This window comes from Mesoplodon bidens (genome assembly GCF_964165515.1).
Source record: "Mesoplodon bidens genome assembly, chromosome: 4".
Lineage (NCBI taxonomy): Eukaryota > Metazoa > Chordata > Mammalia > Artiodactyla > Ziphiidae > Mesoplodon > Mesoplodon bidens.
The window spans coordinates 90,261,824-90,283,594 of NC_138160.1; the positions used below are offsets into that span (position 1 = coordinate 90,261,824).

General features: G+C 38.3%; 1 protein-coding gene across 4 annotated transcripts in view; it reads left to right on the top strand.

Annotated features, from left to right (window-relative positions):
* FER (FER tyrosine kinase) overlaps positions 1-21,771 on the top strand; it is a 481,592-nt gene that overhangs the window by 148,255 nt on the left and 311,566 nt on the right. For all 4 annotated transcript variants that reach the window (XM_081230856.1, XM_081230854.1, XM_081230857.1 and 1 more), the window contains one exon: positions 19,443-19,632. In XM_081230856.1, the coding sequence (XP_081086982.1) occupies positions 19,443-19,632 (190 nt within the window). The remainder of the gene's footprint in view (positions 1-19,442; positions 19,633-21,771) is intronic.

Sequence of the window (21,771 nt, forward strand, 5' to 3'; positions counted from 1 at the left end):
ATTTCTTGTGCCTATTTTTATATCTCATCATCTCTTACTTTCCCAGAAATTTTGCATTGTTTTATATATTATGTTCTTTTCTTCTCAACTGTGTCCTGTGCTCAGTTTTTAAATATTCTTAAGTTTTGACTCCTGAAAATAATCTCTACCTTTCTTACCACCCTAGATAACCTGTCTTTAATCTTCTTTTCCCTCAATTACTGTCTTTGCTTTCTGTTTTCTTAGAACAAGTCAAACTTGCTCTAAGAGTGCTAATGAGCACTCATTTCCTCAAGTCTCACTTAGTAATTAACCTACAGATATCTGGCTTCTGCTGTCACCGTTGAAATAGGTAGATATCTGTAAGATCATCAATGACCTTTATATTGCTAAATTTAGCAATTATCTTACTTGACCTCCTCACAGTATCTTTATTGACTTCATTTCCCTTGGCCTTTGGGACCAAGGTGACAGATCTTGCTTCTCTCTTTGTGGCCACTCCTTCTTTGTAAATTCATCCTCCCCACTCAGCCAGTATATTTTGGAGTTACCCAAGGCATGGCCCTAGGCTATGTCATTCTCCTCTCTGTACTCTATCTCTAGGTGATCCCCTGAAGATGACTCATGTATATTACTCTCCCTCAGATTTCCTCTCTGAACTCTATGGCCCTGTAATCAGTTGCCTACTTGACATGCCTCCTTGGATGCCTTAGAAGTACACTAAATTTCTCATATCTAAGGCTGAATTAAAAATCTCCTCAATATAACCCGACCCAACCCAACGCAACCTAGTTCACTCTTAGTATTTTTAAAAATTTCAGTGAATGGCAACACCATCAACCCTATTGTACAACTCAGGATATTAGGAGCCTACTTCTCCTACTTATACTATGGCTTTTATTACAACTTGGTGTTAAATGTCATATTGAAATTGATGAGCAGGAAAATTTGATTTACTCTGGATATTCCTTTAATAAATCTGGAAATTTTCAGTATTGCATCAACAGAAGAATCTACTGGGATTATAAAAATAAAATTTATCAACCATTGCACGTAAAAAGTTAAAAAAATTATCTTTTGTTTTTCTCTATTTGCTAGTAAATCTCTTCAGATGACCAAGCAGTTGTACGTTTTAAAGTTTGGTACATGTGCACATTGTAAATGACTCCTGTTTTATAATTTAGCAGATATAAAGAAATACGGTAGGATAGCTGACCCTCTCACCAGCATTGAGTTGCTGGAGGAGGCAATCTTTAAAGTTGTCTTGCCCTGGAAGTTGTAGATTCTTTGATTTTTTTGGTATGCTCTCTTGACTCACATCTTCTATCCTCTCTTCATCTACATAATCACTGTGATCCACATTCCTCCACTTACTTGTATTTATCAGAAGATGAGAATGGGCATAGAGGAGAGGAAGCTTAAAGGGTGGTGGACATATGGGAAATAATATCTCTTGAGTTTGTACTCTGTTCCACATACTATGATAGATGTTTTATATATATTAATTCACTGAATGTTATCTTCACTATGCTTCCTGTGTAATTACCTAGATTTTACCTTTAAGACTTAGGGAATTTAGATAACTTACTTAGAATCACATACCAAATAAGTGATAGAAAATGCATGAGTTCCTGACTCCAAGCTTTCTGTCTGTTTGATCACAGCAATTGCTTGATCTTACGATTTTAATAGTGTTCTTAGGAGAATAAATTAGAAGGGATAAGTATGTCAAGCAGTTCAGGGAATGAGTCCAGTTTAACCCAAGTTCTGTCACCCCTTTGTTATTCATGGAGTTTTTATTGTTAGCTTCAGGGTATAATCTTGAAAATGTTAAGCATATTTATATAACTAAGTAGTCATTGTGAAATCACATTAATTTAGACATTGGTAGGGTTGAAGTTTGTCTTTGAATCATATGTTAAAATATTTTGCTAAACAAATAGTCTGAAAGGAATTCTAGGGTAAATGTTTGCATTTCATTTTCTTAATATTTCTTAAACATTTCCATTTTTTGTGTGTATATGTAAATATATATGTCTACATATATTTATTTAAATATATGATTTAAAGCAATTTTTTATGCCTTCATAAAGTTTTTTTTATTGGAAAAGAAAGTAAAGTAAAGATATATTTTTTATTAGTTTCTGCTTTATAACAAAGTGAATCAGTCATACATACACATCTGTTCCCATATCCCTTCCATCTTGCGTATCCCTCCCTCCCACCCTCCCTATCCCACCCCTCCAGGCGGTCACAAAGCACCAAGCTGATCTCACTGTGCTATGCGGCTGCTTCCCACTATCTATCTGCCTTACGTTTGGTAGTGTATATATGTCCATGCCTCTCTCTCGCTTTGTCACAGCTTACTCTTCCCCCTCCCCATATCCTCAAGTCCATTCTCAAGTAGATCTGTGTCTTTATTCCTGTTTTACCCCTAGGTTCTTCATGACATTTTTTTTCTTAAATTCCATATATATGTGTTAGCATACGGTATTTGTCTTTCTCTTTCTGAGTTACTTCACTCTGTATGACAGACTCTAGGTCTATCCACCTCATTACAAATAGCTCAAATTCATTTCTTTTTATGGCTGAGTAATATTCCATTGTATATATATGCCACATCTTCTTTATCCATTCATCTGATGATGGACACTTAGGTTGTTTCCATCTCCGGGCTACTGTGAATAGAGCTGCAATTAACATTTTGGTATATGTCTCTTTTTGAATTATGGTTTTCTCAGGGTATATGCCTAGTAGTGGGATTGCTGGGTCATATTTGTAGTTTTTTAAGGAACCTCCATACTGTTCTCCATAGTGGCTGTACCAATTCACAATACCACCAGCAGTGCAAGAGTGTTCCCTTTTCTCCACACCCTCTCCAGCATTTATTGTTTCTAGATTTTTTGATGATGGCCATTCTGACTGGTGTGAGATGATATCTCATTGTAGTTTTGATTTGCATTTCTCTAATGATTAATGATGTTGAGCATTCTTTCATGTGTTTGTTGGCAGTCTGTATATCTTCTTTGGAGAAATGTCTTTAGGTTTTCTGCCCATTTTTGGATTGGGTTTGTTTTTCTGTAATTGAACTGCATGAGCTGCTTATAAATTTTGGAGATTAATCCTTTGTCAGTTGCTTCATTTGCAAATATTATCTCCCATTCTGAGGGTTGTCTTTTGGTCTTGTTTATAGTTTCCTTTGCTGTGCAAAAGCTTTGAAGTTTCATTAGGTCCCATTTGTTTATTTCTGTTTCCATTTCTCTATGAGGTGGGTCCAAAAGGATCTTGATGTGATTTATGTCACAGAGTGTTCTGCCTATGTTTTTATCTAAGAGTTTGATAGTTTCTGACCTTACATTCAGGTCTTTAATCCATTTTGAGCTTATTTTTGTGTATGGTGTTAGGGAGTGATCTAATCTCATACTTTTACATGTCCCTGTCCAGTTTTCCCAGCACCACTTATTGAAGAGGCTGTCCTTTCTCCACTGTACATTCCTGCCTCCTTTATCAAAGATAAGGTGACCATATGTGCGTAGGTTTATCTCTGGGCTTTCTATCCTGTTCCATTGATCTATCTTTCTGTTTTTGTGCCAGTACCACACTGTCTTGATTACTGTAGCTTTGTAGTATAGTCTGAAGTCAGGGAGCCTGATTCCTCCAGCTCCGTTTTTCGTTCTCAAGATTGCTTTGGCTATTAGGGGTCTTTTGTGTTTCCAAACAAATTGTGAAAGTTTTTGTTCTAGTTCTGTGAAAAATGCCAATGGTAGTTTGATAGGGATTGCATTGAATCTGTAGATGGCTTTGGGTAGTAGAGTCATTTTCACAATATTGATTCTTCCAATCCAAGAACATGGTATATCTCTCCATCTATTTGTATCATCTGTAATTTCTTTCATCAGTGTCTTATAATTTTCTGCATACAGGTATTTTGTCTCCTTAGGTAGGTTTATTCCTAGGTATTTTATTCTTTTTGTTGCAATGGTAAATGGGAGTGTTTTCTTGATTTCACTTTCAGATTTTTCTTCATTAGTGTACAGGAATGCCAGAGATTTCTGTGCATTAATTTTGTATCCTGCTACTTTACCAAATTCATTGATTAGCTCTAGTAGTTTTCTGGTAGCATCTTTAGGATTCTCTATGTATAGTGTCATGTCATCTGCAAACAGTGACAGCTTTACCTCTTCTTTTCCGATTTGGATACCTTTTATTTCCTTTTCTTCTCTGATTGCTGTGGCTAAAACTGCCAAACCTAAGTTGAATAAGAGTGGTGAGAGTGGGCAACCTTGTCTTGTTCCTGATCTTAGTGGGAATGGTTTCAGTTTTTCACCATTGAGGATGATGTTGGCTGTGGGTTTGTCATATATGGCCTTTATTATGTTGAGTAAAGTTCCCTCTATGCCTACTTTCTGCAGGGTTTTTATCATAAATGGGTGTTGAATTTTGTCAAAAGCCTCTCTGCATCTATTGAGATGATCATATGGTTTTTCTCCTTCAATTTGGTAATATGGTGTATCACATTGATTGATATGCGTATATTGAAGAACCCTTGCATTCCTGGAATAAACCCCACTTGATCATGGTGTATGATCCTTTTAATGTGCTGTTGGATTCTGTTTGCTAGTATTTTGTTGAGGATTTTTGCATCTATGTTCATCAGTGATATTGGCCTGTAGTTTTCTTTCTTTGTGACATCCTTGCCTGGTTTTGGTATCAAGGTGATGGTGGCCTCGTAGAATGAGTTTGGATGTGTTCCTCTCTCTGCTATATTTTGGAAGAGTTTGAGAAGGATGGGTGTTAGCTCTTCTCTAAATGTTTGATAGAATTCGCCTGTGAAGCCATCTGGTCCTGGGCTTTTGTTTGTTGAAAGATTTTTAATCACAGTTTCAATTTCAGTGCCTGTGATTGGTCTATTCATATTTTCTATTTCTTCCTGATTCAGTGTTGGCAGGTTGTGCATTTCTAAGAATTTGTCCATTTCTTCCAGGTTGTCCATTTTATTGGCATAGAGTTTCTTGTAGTAATCTCTCATGATCTTTTGTATTTCTGCAGTGCCAGTTGTTACTTCTCCTTTTTCATTTCTAATTCTATTGATTTGAGTCTTCTCCCTTTTTTTCTTGATGAGTCGGGCTAATGGTTTATCAATTTTGTTTATCTTCTCAAAGAACCAGCTTTTAGTTTTATTGATCTTTGCTATCGTTTCCTTCATTTCTTTTTCATTTATTTCTGATCTGATTTTTATGATTTCTTTCCTTCTGCTAACTTTGGGATGTTTTTGTTCTTCTTTCTCTAATTGCTTTAGGTGCAAGGTTAGGTCGTTTATTTGAGATGTTTCCTGTTTCTTAAGGTGGGATTGTATTGCTATAAACTTCCCTCTTAGAACTGCTTTTGCTGCATCCCATAGGTTTTGGGTCGTCGTGTCTCCATTGTCATTTGTTTCTAGGTATTTTTTAATTTCCTCTTTGATTTCTTCAGTGATCACTTCGTTATTAAGTAGTGTATTGTTTAGCCTCCATGTGTTTGTATTTTTTACAGCTCTTTTCCTGTAATTGATATCTAGTCTCATAGCATTGTGGTCGGAAAAGATACTTGATACAATTTCAATTTTCTTAAATTTACCAAGGCTTGATTTGTGACCCAAGATATGATCTATCCTGGAGAATGTTCCATGAGCACTTGAGAAAAATGTGTATTCTGTTGTTTTTGGATGGCATGTCCTATAAATATCAATTAAGTCCATCTTGTTTAATGTATCATTTAAAGCTTGTGTTTCCTTATTTATTTTCATTTTGGAAGATCTGTCCATTGGTGAAAGTGGGATGTTAAAGTCCCCTACTATGATTGTGTTATTGTCGATTTCTCCTTTTATGGCTGTTAGTATTTGCCTTAGGTATTGAGGTGCTCCTATGTTGGGTGCATAAATATTTACAATTGTTATATCTTCTTCTTGGTTCGATCCCTTGATCATTATGTAGTGTCTTTCTTTGTCTCTTCTAATAGTCAGTATTTTAAAGTCTATTTTGTCTGATATAAGAATTGCTACTCCAGCTTTCTTTTGATTTCCATTTGCATGGAATATCTTTTTCCATCCCCTTACTTTCAATCTGTATGTGTCTCTAGGTCTGAAGTGGGTCTCTTGTAGACAGCATATATATGGGTCTTGTTTTTGTATCCATTCAGCCAATCTGTGTCTTTTGGTGGGAGCATTTAGTCCATTTACATTTAAGGTAATTATCAATATGTATGTTCCTAATCCCATTTCCTTAACTGTTTTGGGTTCGTTATTGTAGGTATTTTCCTTCTGTTGTGTTTCTTGCCTAGAGAAGTTCCTTTAGTATTTGTTGTAAAGCTGGTTTGGTGGTGCTGAACTCTCTCAGTTTTTGCTTGTCTGTAAAGGTTTTAATTTCTCCATCAAATCTGAATGAGATGCTTGCTGGGTAGAGTAATCTTGGTTGCAGGTTTTTCTCCTTCATCACTTTAATTATGTCCTGCCACTCCCTTCTGGCTTATAGAGTTTCTGCTGAGAGATCAGCTGTTAACCTGATGGGGATTCCCCTGTGTGTTATTTGTTGTTTTTCCCTTGCTGCTTTTAATATGTTTTCTTTGTGTTTAATTTTTGACAGTTTGATTAGTATGTGTCTTGGCGTATTTCTCCTTGGATTTATTCTGTATGGGACTGTCTGTGCCTCCTGGACTTGATCAAGTATTTCCTTTCCAATATTCAACTGTAATCTCCTCAAATATTTTCTCAGTCCCTTTCTTTTTCTCTTCTTCTTTTGGATCCCCTATAATTCGAATATTGGTGCATTTAATGTTGTCCCAGAGGTCTCTGAGACTGTCCACAGTTCTTTTCATTCTTTTTTCTTTATTCTGCTCTGCAGCAGTTATTTCCACTATTTTGTCTTCCACATGACTTATGCGTTCTTCTGCCTCTGTTATTCTGCTATTGATCCCATTTAGAGTATTTTTCATTTCATTTATTGTGTTTTTTATCATTGCTTGATTCATCTTTAGTTCTTCTAGGTCCTTGTTAACTGTTTCGTGCATTTTGTCTATTATATTTCAAAGATTTTGGATCATCTTTACTATCATTATTCTGAATTCTTTTTCAGGTAGACTGCCTATTTCCTCTTCATTTGTTAGGTCTGGTGGGTTTTTATCTTGCTCCTTCACCTGCTGTGTGTTTTTCTGTCTTCTCATTTTGCTTATCTTACTGTGTTTGGGGTCTCCTTTTTGCAGGCTGCAGGTTCATAGTTCCTTTTGTTTTTGGTGTCTGTCCCCAGTGGCTAAGGTTGTTTTAGTGGGTTGTGTAGGCTTCCTGGTGGAGGGGACTAGTGCCTGTGTTCTGGTGGATGAGACTCGATCTTGTCTTTCTGGTGGACAGGTCCACGTCTGGTGGTGTGTTTTGGGGTGTCTGTGGCCTTATTATGTTTTTAGGCAGCCTCTCTGCTAATGGGTGGGGTTGTGTTCCTGTCTTGCTAGTTGCTTGGCATAGGGTGTCCAGCACTGTAGTTTGCTGGTTGTTGAGTGAAGCTGGGTGCTGGTGTTGAGATGGCGATCTCTGGGAGATTTTCACCATTTTATATTATGTGGAGCTGGGAGGACTGTTGTGGACCAGTGTCCTGAAGTTGGCTCTCCCACCTCAGAGGCACAGCACTGACTCCTGGCTGCAGCACCAAGAGCCTTTCATCCACCCGGCTCAGAATAAAAGGGAGAAAATGTCGAAAGAAAGAATTAGTAGAAGAAAGAAAGAAAGAGAGAGAGAAAGAAAGAAAGAAAGAGGGAAAGAAAGAAGGGAGGGAGGGAGGAAAGAAAGAAAGAAAGTAGGGAGGGAGGGAGGAAAGAAAGAAAGGAGAGAGGGAGGGAGGGAGGAAGGAAAGAAAGGAAGAAAGAAAGAAAGAAAGAGAAAGGAGGGGGGAGGGAGGGAAGAAGGAGGGAAGGTAGGAAAAAGAGAAAGAGAAGATAAGGTAAATAGAATAAAGTATGATAAAATATAATAGCGTTATTAAAATAAAAATGTAATTATTAAAAAAATTAAGAACAAAGCAAAACAAGCAAACAAACAAAAAAACGGACGGATAGAACCGTGGGACAAATGGTGGAAGCACAGCTATATAGACAAAATCTCACACAGAAGCATACCCATACACTTTCACAAAAAGAGAACAAGGGGAAAAAATCATAAATCTTGTTCTCAATGTCCACCTCTTCAATTTGGGATGATTCGTTGTCTATTCATGTATTCCACAGATGCAGGGTATATCAAATTGTTTGTGGAGCTTTAATCTGCTGCTTCTGAGGCTGCTGGGAGAGATTTCCCTTTCTCTTCTTTATTCTCACAGCTCCCGGGGCTCAGCTTTGGATTTGGCCCCGCCTCTGCGTGTAGGTCGCCGCAGGGCGTCTGTTCTTCGCTCAGACAGGACGGGGTTAAAGGAACAGCTGCTTCGGGGGCTCTGGCTCACTCAGGCCGGCGTGAGGGAGGGGTACGGAGTGCGGGGCGGGCCTGCGGCGGCAGAGGCCTGCGTGACGTTGCACCAGCCCGAGGCGCGCCGTGCGCTCTCCTGGGGACGCCGCCTCTGGATCCCGGGACCCCGGCAGTGGCGGGCTGCACAGGGTCCCCGGAAAGGGTGTGTGGACAGTGATCTGCGCTCGCACACAGGCCTCTTGGCGGCGGCAGCAGCAGCCCCAGCGTCCCTCGCCCGTCTCTGGGGTCCGCGCTTTTAGCCGCGGCTCGCGCCCGTTTCTGGAGCTCCTTTAAGCAGCGCTCTTAATCCCCTCTCCTCGCGCACCAGGAAACAAAGAGGGAAGAAAAAGTCTCTTGCCTCTTCGGCAGCTCCAGACATTTTCCCGGACTCCCTCCGGGCTAGCCATGGTGCACTAACCCCTTCAGGCTCTCTTCCTGCTGCCAACCCCATTCCTCTCCCTGCGCTGCGACTGAAACCCGAAACCCGAAACCCGAAACCCGAGCCCCGAGCCTCAGCTCCCAGCCCCGCCCGCCCCGGCGGCCGAGCAGACAAGCCTTTCGGGCTGGTGAGTGCCGGTCGGCACCGATCCTCTGTGCGGGAATCTCTCCACTTTGCCCTCCGCACCCCTGTTGCTGCGCTCTCCTCCGCTACTCGGAAGCTTTCCCCCGTCCGCCACCCGCAGTCTCCGCCCGCGAAGGGGCTTCCTAGTGTGTGGAAACCTTTCCTCTTTCACGGCTCCCTCCCACTGGTGCAGGTCCCGTCTCTATCCTTTTGTCTCTGTTTATTCTTGTTTCTCTTGCCCTACCCAGGTACGTGGGGAGTTTCTTGCCTTTTGGGAGGTCTGAGGTCTTCTGCCAGCGTTCAGTAGGTGTTCTGTAGGAGTTGTTCCACGTGTAGATGAATTTCTGATGTATCTGTGGGGAGGAAGGTGATCTCCACGTCCTACTCTTCCGCCATCTTCCCCCAGCTCCTAAAAGCAATTTTTATCTAGTTTCAAAAATAGATTAATCTTTACTCTGCAGACTTTTTAGCTTCATATACCATGTTAGTTAAAAGTAATAAAACAGGGACTTGCCTGGTGGTGCAGTGGTTAAGAATCCCCCTGCCAATGCAGGGGACACGGGTTCTATCCCTGGTCCAGGAAGATCCCACATGCTGCAGAGCAACTAAACCCATGCGCCACAACTAGTGAGCCTGTGCTCTAGAGCCCACGAGTCACAACTACTGAGCCCACGTGCCACAACTACTGAAGCCCGCACACCTAGAGCCCGTGCTCTGCAGGAAGAGAAGACACCGCAATGAGAAGCCCATGCACCGCAGTGAAGGGTAGCCCCCACTTGCCGCAACTAGAGAAAGTCCACACGCAGCAACAAAGACCCAACGCTGCCAAAAATAAATAAATAAATAAATAATAAAAGTAACAAAACAATAAAACAAAACTACATTTTTCCAAATACTAAAAATATCCTATATTAGATAATTTACATTCTTAAATTATTTCTAAATTAATGGAATTATGTGAATGTTTACTTAATAGAAATAGCATTTGTGTTCCTATGAAAATATAACATATGAGGGACTAATGTTAAAACCTTTAAATTTGGGTTTAACATAAATTTCTCCAAAACATCTTATAATAACAGTGAAAAAATAAACTATATGAAAAATCATTTGATAGCTTTGAGTCCTATAATTGAATAATATAAAGTGAAAAATGAACTTAAAGAATGGTTTTTATGTGACATTAAATTCACATTAAGAAACACAGAGTTTTAGCTTATATAAATGATGCAGGTCTCAGTTGAAGTATAGCTATTGCAAAATTTTATTTAAAAAATAGGGTGAGGGCCTCCCTGGTGGCGCAGTGGTTGAGAGTCCGCCTGCCGATGCAGGGGACGCGGGTTCGTGCCCCGGTCTGGGAGGATCCCACATGCCGTGGAGCGGCTGGGCCCGTGAGCCATGGCCGCTGAGCCTGAGCGTCCGGAGCCTGTGCTCCGCAACGGGAGAGGCCACAACAGTGAGAGGCCCGCATAACACTAAATAAATAAATAAAATTAAAAAAAAAAATAGGGTGAAAGGAATAAAACCAACCATTTGAAATGGTATAATTTTAATAGAACACAAAGCATCACTCTAGTATACATATCTTTACTCATTACTTCCAAAGCATATTTATTCAAATGGAAATAATATCCATCTTCTCCTCATCTATGATCCTTGACTACTATATTAGAAAATAGTTTATGGGAAAATATACCAAGCAAATGTCATTTATGACTCATTGGCATAAAGAGCTGGTAATGTTACTATTGGTTTTAATGCTTGGTTTGATTTATGAAAAGTGAATGATTATTCAGTTTTGTATTGTGCTGTACCATTATCACGCAGTACTTAAAAATATTTTGTAAATTATAAAATCATAACTCTTAGAGCCATGCAAAATCTTAAGAGATCATTTGATTCAACCTCCTGGTCTTCCAAATTATGTGACATCTGAGGGCCAGAAATTTTAAGAGACTTGCAAAGATTCACATCTAGCTTGTAGTGGAGGTAATACTTGAACCATCTGGAGTATTGTTCTGGTTTACAAACTCAGGTACCTTTTATTTTTGTCTCAGAATTTTTAGATTATATCCACTAGGTGCTATGAATACAGTGAAAGGTAAGACACATATGGTCACATGTCTCATGAAGCTTACACTTTTGTAGAGTAGACCAGTACAAAACAGGAAATTAACAATTGTGATAACTGCTGTGAAACAAGGAGTTCAGATAGAAGAATAACAGAGGAGTACCCACTTAAGATAGGTGGTCAGGGGTCTTGTAGGAAATGGCATTTTTGCTGAAACCTGAAGGACAGAGAGTGCTCTCCAAGTGAAGAATGCATGGAAAGAGTAGTCAGAAATAGGGAATAAGCAGCACCTGCATAAGTCCTGATCCCTTCAATGTTTTACATTTATTTATAGCTTCTTGTGCATCTTGTATTATACAATCATGCATTTATTATAATTTTCTTCTTCTTGATATATTTATAGCTTTTTTGCTCAATGGTGTTATAAGCATATAAAATAATTATAGTGTGTTACATAGTGATTATATAACGGTATTGTTTAAAAAATAATTATTGAACAAAAGCAAGATGTTAATGTATTTAGTAGGTCCTTGTTAATTATCTATTTTATATATAGTAGTGTGTATATGTTAATCCCAAAGTCCTAATTTATCCCTCCCCACCACCTTTCTCCTTTGGTAATCATAAGTTTGTTTTCTAAGTCTGTGAGTCTGTTTCAGTTTTGTAAATAAGTTCATTTGTATCACTTTTTTAGATTCCACATTTAAGGGATATTATATGATATTTGTCTTTGTCTGACTTACTTCACTTAGTATGATAATCTCTAGGTCCATCCAAATTGCTGCAAATGGCATCATTTCATTCTTTCTTTATGGCTGACTGATATTCCCTTCTATGTATTTCCTAATTCTTGGTGTTAGGATAGTGTCTCAGAATGTCTAAGTGATTGCTGATATGACATAATAGATATTTAGAACTCCTGAAGAAGAATTTAAAAAGGCCTATTTCTAAAACAGATTATTTAGGAACCCAAGGTATATGAGATCATAAAAACCTCATGTTACCACAGGAAGCAGCAGCAGCAGTGAAACTTTTTTTGTTTTGGCCACGCTGTGCGGCCTGTGGGATCTCGATTCCCCGACCAGTGATTGAACCTGGGCCACGGCATGGGTGAAAGCACTAAACCCTAACAACTAGACCACGACTAGACCACCAGGGAACAACCAGTGATACATATTTTTAAATTAAATTTTAATGGAGATAATTACAAATTGGCATGTAGTTGAAAGAATTAATACAGAGAGATTCCATAAACCCTTTACTCAGTTCCCCTTAATGGTAGCATCCTGCAAAACTATAATATAATATCATAATCCAGATATTAACATTGATACAGGCATGATATGGTACATTTTCATCACTGCAAGGATCCCCAATTTTGTACTTTTATAGCTACACTGCCTTCTATCTCCCACCCCCTCCTTAACCCCTGGCAACCAATAATCTATTTTCCATTTCTATAATTTTGTCTTTTCAAGAATGTTATATAAAATGGAATCACATTACATGTAACCTTTTGAGATTGTCTTTTTACATTTATTGTAATTCTCTGGAGATTCATCCAGGTACTTTCATTCCTTTTTACTCTTATGCAGTATTCCATGACATGTGCATTAGTTTCCTAGGACTGCCATTTTGAAGTACCACAAACTGGGCAGCTTAAAAAAAGATATAAATTTATTCTCTGACAGTTCTGGAGGCCAAAAGTCTGAAGTAAAGTGTTGGCAGGCTGGTTTCTTCTGGGCTCTAAGGGAGATTCTGTTCCATGCCTTTGTCCTAGCTTCTGCTGATGGCCGGCAGTTCTAGGCATCCCTTGGTTTATAGAAGCATCACTCCAATCTCCGCCTCCATCTTCATATAGTGTTCTGCCTGTGTGGTCTCTTCTCTGTATCCAGATTTTCTTCTTCTTACAAGGACATCAGTCATGGATTAAGGGCCCAACCACTCCAGTATGACCTCATCTTAACTAATTACATCTGCAACAACCCTATTTCCAAAATGGCCACATTCTGAGGTTTCTGGGGTTAGGATTTGAACATATCTTTTTAGAGGACACAATTCAACTCATGACTGTATAGATATACCATACTTTGATCATTCATCCTGTGAAGAATATCCGGTTTGTTTCTGTCTCCATATAGTTTTCTTCTTACTGTCTCCATATAGTTTTGCCTTGTACAGAATGTCACATAATCAGAATCATACATTATGTAGCCTTTTCAAATTGGCTTCTTTCATGTAGTAATGTACATTTAAGGTTCCTCCATGTCTTTTTGTGGCCTGGTAGCTTGTTTCTTTTGAGCAGTGAAAAGTATTCCATTGTCCAGATATACCACAGTTTATCCATTCATCTGCTGAAGGACATATTGGTTGCTTCCCAGTTTTGGCAATTATGAATAAAGCTGTTGTAAACATTCATGTGTGGGCTTTTATGTGGACATAAGTTTTTGACTCCTTTGGCTAAATACCAAGGAGTATGATTGCTGGATCATATGGTAAGAGTATGTTTAGTTTTGTAAGAAACTACCAAACTGTCTTCCAAAGTGACTATACCATTTTGCATTTCCACCAGTAATGAATGAGAGTTCTTGTTGCTTCACATCCTCACCAGCATTTAGTGTTGTCAGTGTCCTGGAGTTTGGCCATTCTTATAAATGTATGATGCTATCTCATTGTTCTTTTTTTTTTTTTTTTTTGCTGTACGCGGGCTTCTCACTGTTGTGGCCTCTCCCGTTGCGGAGCACAGGCTCCAGATGCGCAGGCTCAGCAGCCATGGCTCACGGGCCCAGCTGCTCCGCGGCATGTGGGATCCTCCCGGACTGGGGCACGAACCCGTGTCCCCTGCATCGGCAGGCAGACTCTCGACCACTGCGCCACCAGGGAAGCCCCTCATTGTTCTTTTAATTTGCATTTTTCTGATGGCATATGATGTGGAGCATTTTTTCATGTGCTTATTTGCCATCTGTATATCTTCTTCAGTAAGGTATCTGTTAAGGTCTTTGGCTCATTTTTTAATCAGTGTGTTTGTTTTCTTGTTGTTGACATTTAAAAGATGTTTCTATATTTTGGATAACAGTCCTGTATCAGATGTGTCTTTTGTAAATCTTTTCTCATAGTCTATGGATCTCATTCTTTTTTTTTTTTAAATCAGTTTTAAAAATTGAAGTATAGTTGATTTACAGTGTTGTGTTAATTTCTGCTGTACAGCAAAGTGATTCAGTTATACATATATATTCGTTCTTTTCAAAAAATATTCTTTTCTGTTATGGTTTATCACAGGGTATTGAATATAGTTCTCTGTGCTATACAGTAGGACCTTGTTGTTTACCCATTCTATATATAAAAGCTTACATCTGCTAATCCCAAACTCCCACTCCATCCCTCTCCCAACCCCCTCCCCCTGGGCAACCACCAGTCTGTTTTCTATTTCTGTGATTCTGTTTCTGTTTCATATATAGGTTCATTTGTGTCATATTTTAGATTACACATATAAGTGATATCATATGGTATTTCTCTTTCTGACTTCACTTAGTATGATAATCTCTAGTTGCATCCATGTTGCTGCAAATGGCATTATTCCATTCTTTTTTATGACCGAGTAGTATTCCATTATTTTTATGCACCACATCTTCTTTATCCATTCATCTGTTGATGGACATTTATGTTGTTTCCATGTCTTAGCTATTGTGAACAGTGCTGCTATGAACATAAGGGTGCATGTATCTTTTTGAATTATAGTTTTGTCTGGATATATGCCCAGGAGTGGGATTGCTGGATCATATGGTAATTTTATTTTTAATTTTCTGAGGAACCTCTGTACTGTTTTCCACAGCAGCTGCACCAACTAACATTTCCACCAACAGTGTAGGAGGGTTCCCTTTTCTCCATGCCCTCTCCAGCATTTGTTACTTGTAGACATTTTAATGATGGCTGTTTTGACCAGTGTGAGGTGGTACCTCATTGTAGTTTTGATTTGCATTTCTCTGATAATTAGCAATGTTGAGCATCTTTTCATGTGCCTATTGACCATCTGTATTTTTTCTTTCGAGAAATGTGTATTTAGATCTTCTGCCCATTTTTGAATGGGGTTGTTTGTTTTTTTTTGTTGTTGAGTTGTATGAGCTGCTTATATATTTTGGAAATTCAGCCCTTGTAGGTTGCATTCTTTGCAAATATTTTCTCCCATTTTGTAGGTTGTCTTTTTGTTTTGTTTATGGTTTCCTTTGCTGTGCAAAAGCTTGTAAGTTTGATTAAGTCTCCTTTGTTTATTTTTGCTTTTATTTCTGTTGCCTTGGGAGACTAACATAAGAAAACATTGGTACGATTTATGTCAGAGAGTGTTTTGCCTATGATCTCTTCTAGGTGTTTTATGGTGTCTTGTCTTACATTTAAGTCTTTAAGCCATTTGAGTCTATTTTTGTATATGGTGAGAGGGTGTGTTCTAACATTGATTTACATGTGGCTGTCCAACTTTCCAGGACCACTTCCTGAAGAGACTGTCTTTCCCAATTGTCTTTTACATATTAGTAACTTACTTTCAGTAGTGCATTGCACAGTTCATTAAGATATTAATCCACTTTATTATGTTGAGGTAAGTTCCAGCTACGCCTACTTTCTGGAGGGTTTTTACCACAGCCAACATTGTTCTCAATGGTGAAAAACTGAAACCATTTCCTCTAAGATCAGGAACAAGACAAGGTTGTCCACTCTCACCACTATTATTCAACATAGTTTTGGAAGTTTTAGCCACAGCAATCAGAGAAGAAAAAGAAATAACAAGAATCCAAATTGTAAAAGAAGAAGTAAAGCTTTCATTGTTTGCAGATGACATGATACTGTACATAGAGAATCCTAAAGATGCTACCAGAAAACTACTACGGCTAATCAATTAATTTGGTAACGTAGCAGGATACCAAATTAATGCAAAGAAATCTCTTGCCTTCCTATGCACTAATGATGAAAAATCTGAAAGAGAAATTAAGGAAACACTCCCATTTACCATTGCAACAAAAAGAATAAAATACCTAGGAATAAACCTACCTAAGGAGACAAAAGCCCCGTATGCAGAAAACTATAAGACACTGATGAAGTAAATTAAAGATGGTACAAACAAATGGAGAGATATACAATGTTCTTGGATGCAAGAATCAATATTGTGAAAATGACTCTACTACCCAAAGCAATCCACAGAGTCTATACAATCTCTATCAAAGTACCAATGGCATTTTTCACAGAACTAGAACAAAAAAATTGCCCAATTTGTACAGAAACACAAAAGACCCCGAATAGCCAAAGCAATCTTGAGAAAGAAAAATGGAGCTGGAGGAGTCAAGCTCCCTGATTCAGACTCTACTACAAAGCTACAGTAATCAAGACAGTATGGTACTGACAGAAAAACAGAATTATAGAGCAATGGAACAGGATAGAAAGCCCAGAGATAAACCCACGCACATATGGTCACCTTATCTTTCATAAAGGAGGCAAGAATATACAATGGAGAAAAGACAGCCTCTTCAATAAGTTGTGCTGGGAAAACTGGACAGCTACATGTAAAAGAATTAAATTAGGGCTTCCCTGGTGGCACAGTGGTTGAGAGTCTGCCTGCCGATGCAGGGGATACGGGTTCGTGCCCCGGCCCGGGAAGATCCCACATGCCGCAGAGCGGCTGGGCCTGTGAGCCGTGGCCGTTGACCCTGCGCATCCGGAGCCTGTGCTCTGCAATGGGAGAGGCCACGACAGTGAGAGTCCTGCGTACTGCAAAAAAAAAAAAAAAAAATTAAATTAGAACACTCCCTAACACCATGCACAAAAATAAACTCCAAATGGATTAAACACCTAAACGTAAGGCCAGAAACTATCAAACTCTTAGAGGAAAACATAGGCAGAACACTCTATGCCATAAATCACAGAAAGATCCTTTTTGACACACCTCCTAGAGAAATGGAGATAAAAACAAAAATAAACAAATGGGACGCAATGAAACTTAAAAGCTTTTGCACAGCAAAGGAAATCATAAACAAGACGAAAAGACAACCCTCAGAATGGGAGAAAATATTTGCAAATGAAGCAACTGACAAAGGATTAATCTCCAAAATTTACAAGCAGCTCATGCTGCTGAATATCAAAAAAGCAAACAACCCAATCCAAAAATGGGCAGAAGGCCTAAATAGACATTTCTCCAAAGAAGAGATACAGACTGCCAACAAACACATGAAGAATGCTCAACATCATTAATCATTAGAGAAATGCAAATCAAAACTACAGTGAGGCATCACCTCACACTAGTCAGAAAGGCCATCATCAAAAAATCTACAAACGGGCTTCCCTGGTGGCGCAGTGGTTGAGAGTCCGCCTGCCGATGCAGGGGACACGGGTTCGTGCCCCGGTCCGGGAGGATCCCACATGCCGCGGAGCGGCTGGGCCTGTGAGCCATGGCCGCTGAGCCTGCGCGTCCGGAGCCTGTGCTCCACAACGGGAGAGGCCACAACAGTGAGAGGCCTGTGTACCACAAAAAAAAAAAAAAAAAAAAAAAAAAAAAAAAATCTACAAACAATATGTGCTGGAGAGGGTGTGGAGAAAAGGGAACCCTCTTGCACTGTTGGTGGGAATGTAAATTGATACAGCCACTGTGGAGAACAGCATGGAGGTTCCTTAAAAAACTAAAAATAGAACTACCATATGACCCAGCAATCCACTACTGGGCATATACCCTGAGAAAACCATAATTCAAAAAGAGTCATGTACCACAATATTCACTGCAGCTCTGTTTACAGTAGCCAGGACGTGGAAGTAACCTAAGTTTCCATCAACAGATGAATGGATAGAGAAGGTGTGGCACATATATACAATGGAATATTACTCAGCGATAAAGAGAAAAGAAATTGAGTTATTTGTAGTGAGGTGGATGGACCTAGAGTCTGTCATACAGAGTGAAATAAGTCAGAAAGAGAAAAACAAATACCGTATGCTAACACATATATATGGAATCTTAAAAAAAAAATGGTTCTGAAGAACCTAGGGGCAGGACAGGAATAAAGACATAGACATAGAGAATGGACTTGAAGATATGGGGAGGGGGAAGGGTAAGTTCGGATGAAGTGAGAGAGTAGCATGGACATATACACTACCAAATATAAAACAGATAGCTAGTGGGAAGCAGCCACATAGCACAGGGAGATCAGCTCAGTGCTTTGTGACCACCTAGAGGGATGGGATAGGGAGGGTGAGAGGGAGACGCAAGAGAGAGGGATATGGGGATATATGTATATGTATAGCTGATTCACTTTGTTATAAAACAGAAACTAACACATCATTATGAAGGAATTATACTCCAATAAAGATGTTTAAAAAAAGGTATTGGGCCTCCCTGGTGGCGCAGTGGTTGAGAGTCCGCCTGCCGATGCAGGGGATACGGGTTCGTGCCCCGGTCTGGGGGGATCCCACGTGCCGCGGAGCGGCTGGGCCCGTGAGCCATGGCCGCTGGGCCTGCGCGTCTGGAGCCTGTGCTCCGCAGCGGGAGAGGCCACAGCGGTGAGAGGCCCACATACCGCAAAAAAAAAGAAAAAAAAAAAAAAAAAAAAAAAAAAAAAAAAAAAAGGTATTAATACACTAAGTATGACAGCATTCCCAGAGGTATTCCTCACCTGCACTGCCTGTTTTCTTGTGGCTTTAATGTGGGTGAATTAATTTGAAATTCCTATTAAGGACAGCCTCCAAGGGCTAAAAGATCACTGTAAGGTAACATGTGGCATGTGTAGTTCTCTAAAGGAGGAATGGGGAAGTCTACTGTCTTTATTATGGTGTTATGGGGAAGATTTGGGGACTTACACTCATTCCCTTTGTCCTTATTGGAACAGCTTTCCCCAGCTCTAAAAACATACCCCTCACAATATGCACACAGCTTGGTTCCAGGCTGTCACCTTGATTTGGTTTATTTTACTCTAGGCACAGATCTGAGTTTAGCTATGTTCCATTTGAGATTTGAAATAAAGTAAGAATCTCCTTCAGTCATATCAATTCATTTTAGGCTCTACACTTCTGGACCTAAGTGTCTGTACTTTGTGAGGTAGATGGTTTAACTGTAAAATAAAATGAATGCTATATATCATAATACATTTGAAAGTATCTTGAATTTGGTTTTTGCTTCTAAACATTTCCTTCCATTTTGTTAATGCTAACATTTAATAACTACTGTGATGACTCAAAATCTGTTTCGTTTCATAATTCTTTTGATTCTGAATGACTCTTATAAAGAGGAAAATGAAAGAAAATAGCAAAATATACATATATATATATATATATAGTTTCCTTTAAAGTCTTTATTTCTTTAAGAAGCTGAAATAATTTATGTTAAATCTGTTCTCTTTTAGTATTGTACTTCTGCTAAGCCAAAAACAGACACTTGAAGAGCTAAAACAGTCAGTCCAGCAGCTGAGATGCACTGAGGCAAAGTTTACAGCACAGAAAGAATTGCTAGAGCAAAAAGTGCAAGAAAATGATGGGAAAGAGCCACCTCCAGTAGTAAATTATGAAGAAGATGCACGATCAGTTACATCTATGGTAAGCCAAAGAGTAATCAAATGAGAAAGTTGAAAGAGTAGTACATAGGTAATAAGTGAATACAAAAAATAATTCTGGTTACTATAACAAATTATTACTCTTGTTAATATGCAGGTCCTATTAAACTTGTTTGTAAATGCAAAATAGACTTGTCAGTCACCTCAGGTCACCTGGAGAGCACTTTCAGGAACCACCTGTAGAGTCAAAGGAAAAAGCTCTTCTCTTGCCTTCAAAACTGAAAACAAAGACTGCAATTGTTTTTATTCCTGGGAGACAGCAGGAAGGTAGGGTGTTATTCTTAAGATAGAAATAGGAAATAAGGAGAAAGATACTTATTAATTTTTTTCTTATATAAGAACAGTAGAATTTATCTGAGATTGATGATGTGTTTATTGTTTTCACAATACAAAACATTGATTTTTTTAAAGACGATTTTTTTCTTATAAATAGCCTTAAACTACAATAAACACATTTAAATCTAGCAACTAGAAATTCAACTTTATTTTATACAGATTTATTAACTGTTTAAGAATGCCTAGTTTAATTTACTTTCTCTCACTCTTCCCCTTCCTTTATCTTATGTTGGTAGTTTCTATTAGGGGGCAGTTTTGCCCCCCAGGGGTCATTTGGCCGTGTCTCCAGGCATGTTTGGTTTTCACAGCTGGTGGATGCTGTTGCTATCTCGTTGGTAGAGGCCAGTGGTGCTACTAAATACCGTACAGTGCACGTTACAGCCCATCCCTTCTTACTCCCAACAAAAACTTACTCAAACCAAAATATTAGTAGTGCCAAGGCTGAAAAAGCCTGAGCTGTATCCTTGGGTTTTTCTGTGGGTAACTGTATGCAGTCCATAAATAGAACTATTATATTATAGTTAATTATGCTATAGGTGATATTTTAGTAATTTTTAGTTTATGTGATTCTAAATAGTACAATTTGATTGTTAAATGGATTCAAATGTCTCCATAGGAAAAAAAGACTGTGTGTGAAATGTCCAATTCTAGATAAATCTGGATATGAATAGGAAGTGTTTAAATTATTGTGGTTATTACTATTTTTTATTAATTGAGCCATAGTGAGCTATACATTACATTGTGAATTATGAATTATAATTCTTTGCTCTCCTTTACTGTCCTACCAGACAATAAAGATCTTACCATTTAGACCAGGGACCCTACTAGAGTAATTTTCTTGCTTCTTGAGTTTTGATAACTAACATATGCATTTTTTTCAGAGGAACTTCTGAAGGTTTATTCTTTTTGCTTGGTTTTCAAACCTTAGTAAATCTTTTGTTCTCTAAGCGTGGTTTATAGTATTTCCTTGTCCCCATGTGGGTGTGGAATTGGTTACTTCATAGCCTTTTTTAGTGGCAGATAGGTTAAAACGGGCTATCTAATTTATTTTAAGTAATTATGTATGCAGATGACTCATGCTGGCATTATTATTATAGAATAAAAGATAGTTCTTCAAGTCACTAAATGATAGCATATCCCCATTTGATAACAACAACTAAAAACTAGACTTTGGAATTTAAAATATAACAGTTCATTAATTCTTTATTAAGAACTTGTAATTATTTGGAGCTTTATCTTTCATAATCATCGAAGAAAAACTTTTTCAATAAATAAATAAATAATGTTTTAGAATGTATAATACAGTTTAAGAGGCTAAACTGCTTTCTGGTATTTTCAAACTTTCTCTTATACCCATTTATTAAATGATAATACCTTATAAATTTTTAGAAAGTGATGTCACATACTCCATTTATCCAGTTTATTTTAAATAGTTGAAATGCTATTTGTTTCTATACATCTTATCTATTCACTGAAGCAATGACCTTAGTAAGTCTTTAAGGAATTTACAAAGGAATGCTATATGTAGTTTAAAGTAATAAAGTAACATTTTATAAATCAAACAGACATTCCTCAGATTGATGGCAATTAATGAGTTTTTCAGTATGTTTTATAAAACAAGTAGAAATATTTGCAATTCATAGTTCTTAGAACTAAATAATACTCCCATGTATATCAGTGAAAGTTTTGCATAATTCCATCTTTCAGTAATAATTAGAATATAACTTTTCATTTTATTCAAAAACAGTCAAAATATTAAAAGTATAAATGATTTTTCCCCAAATGA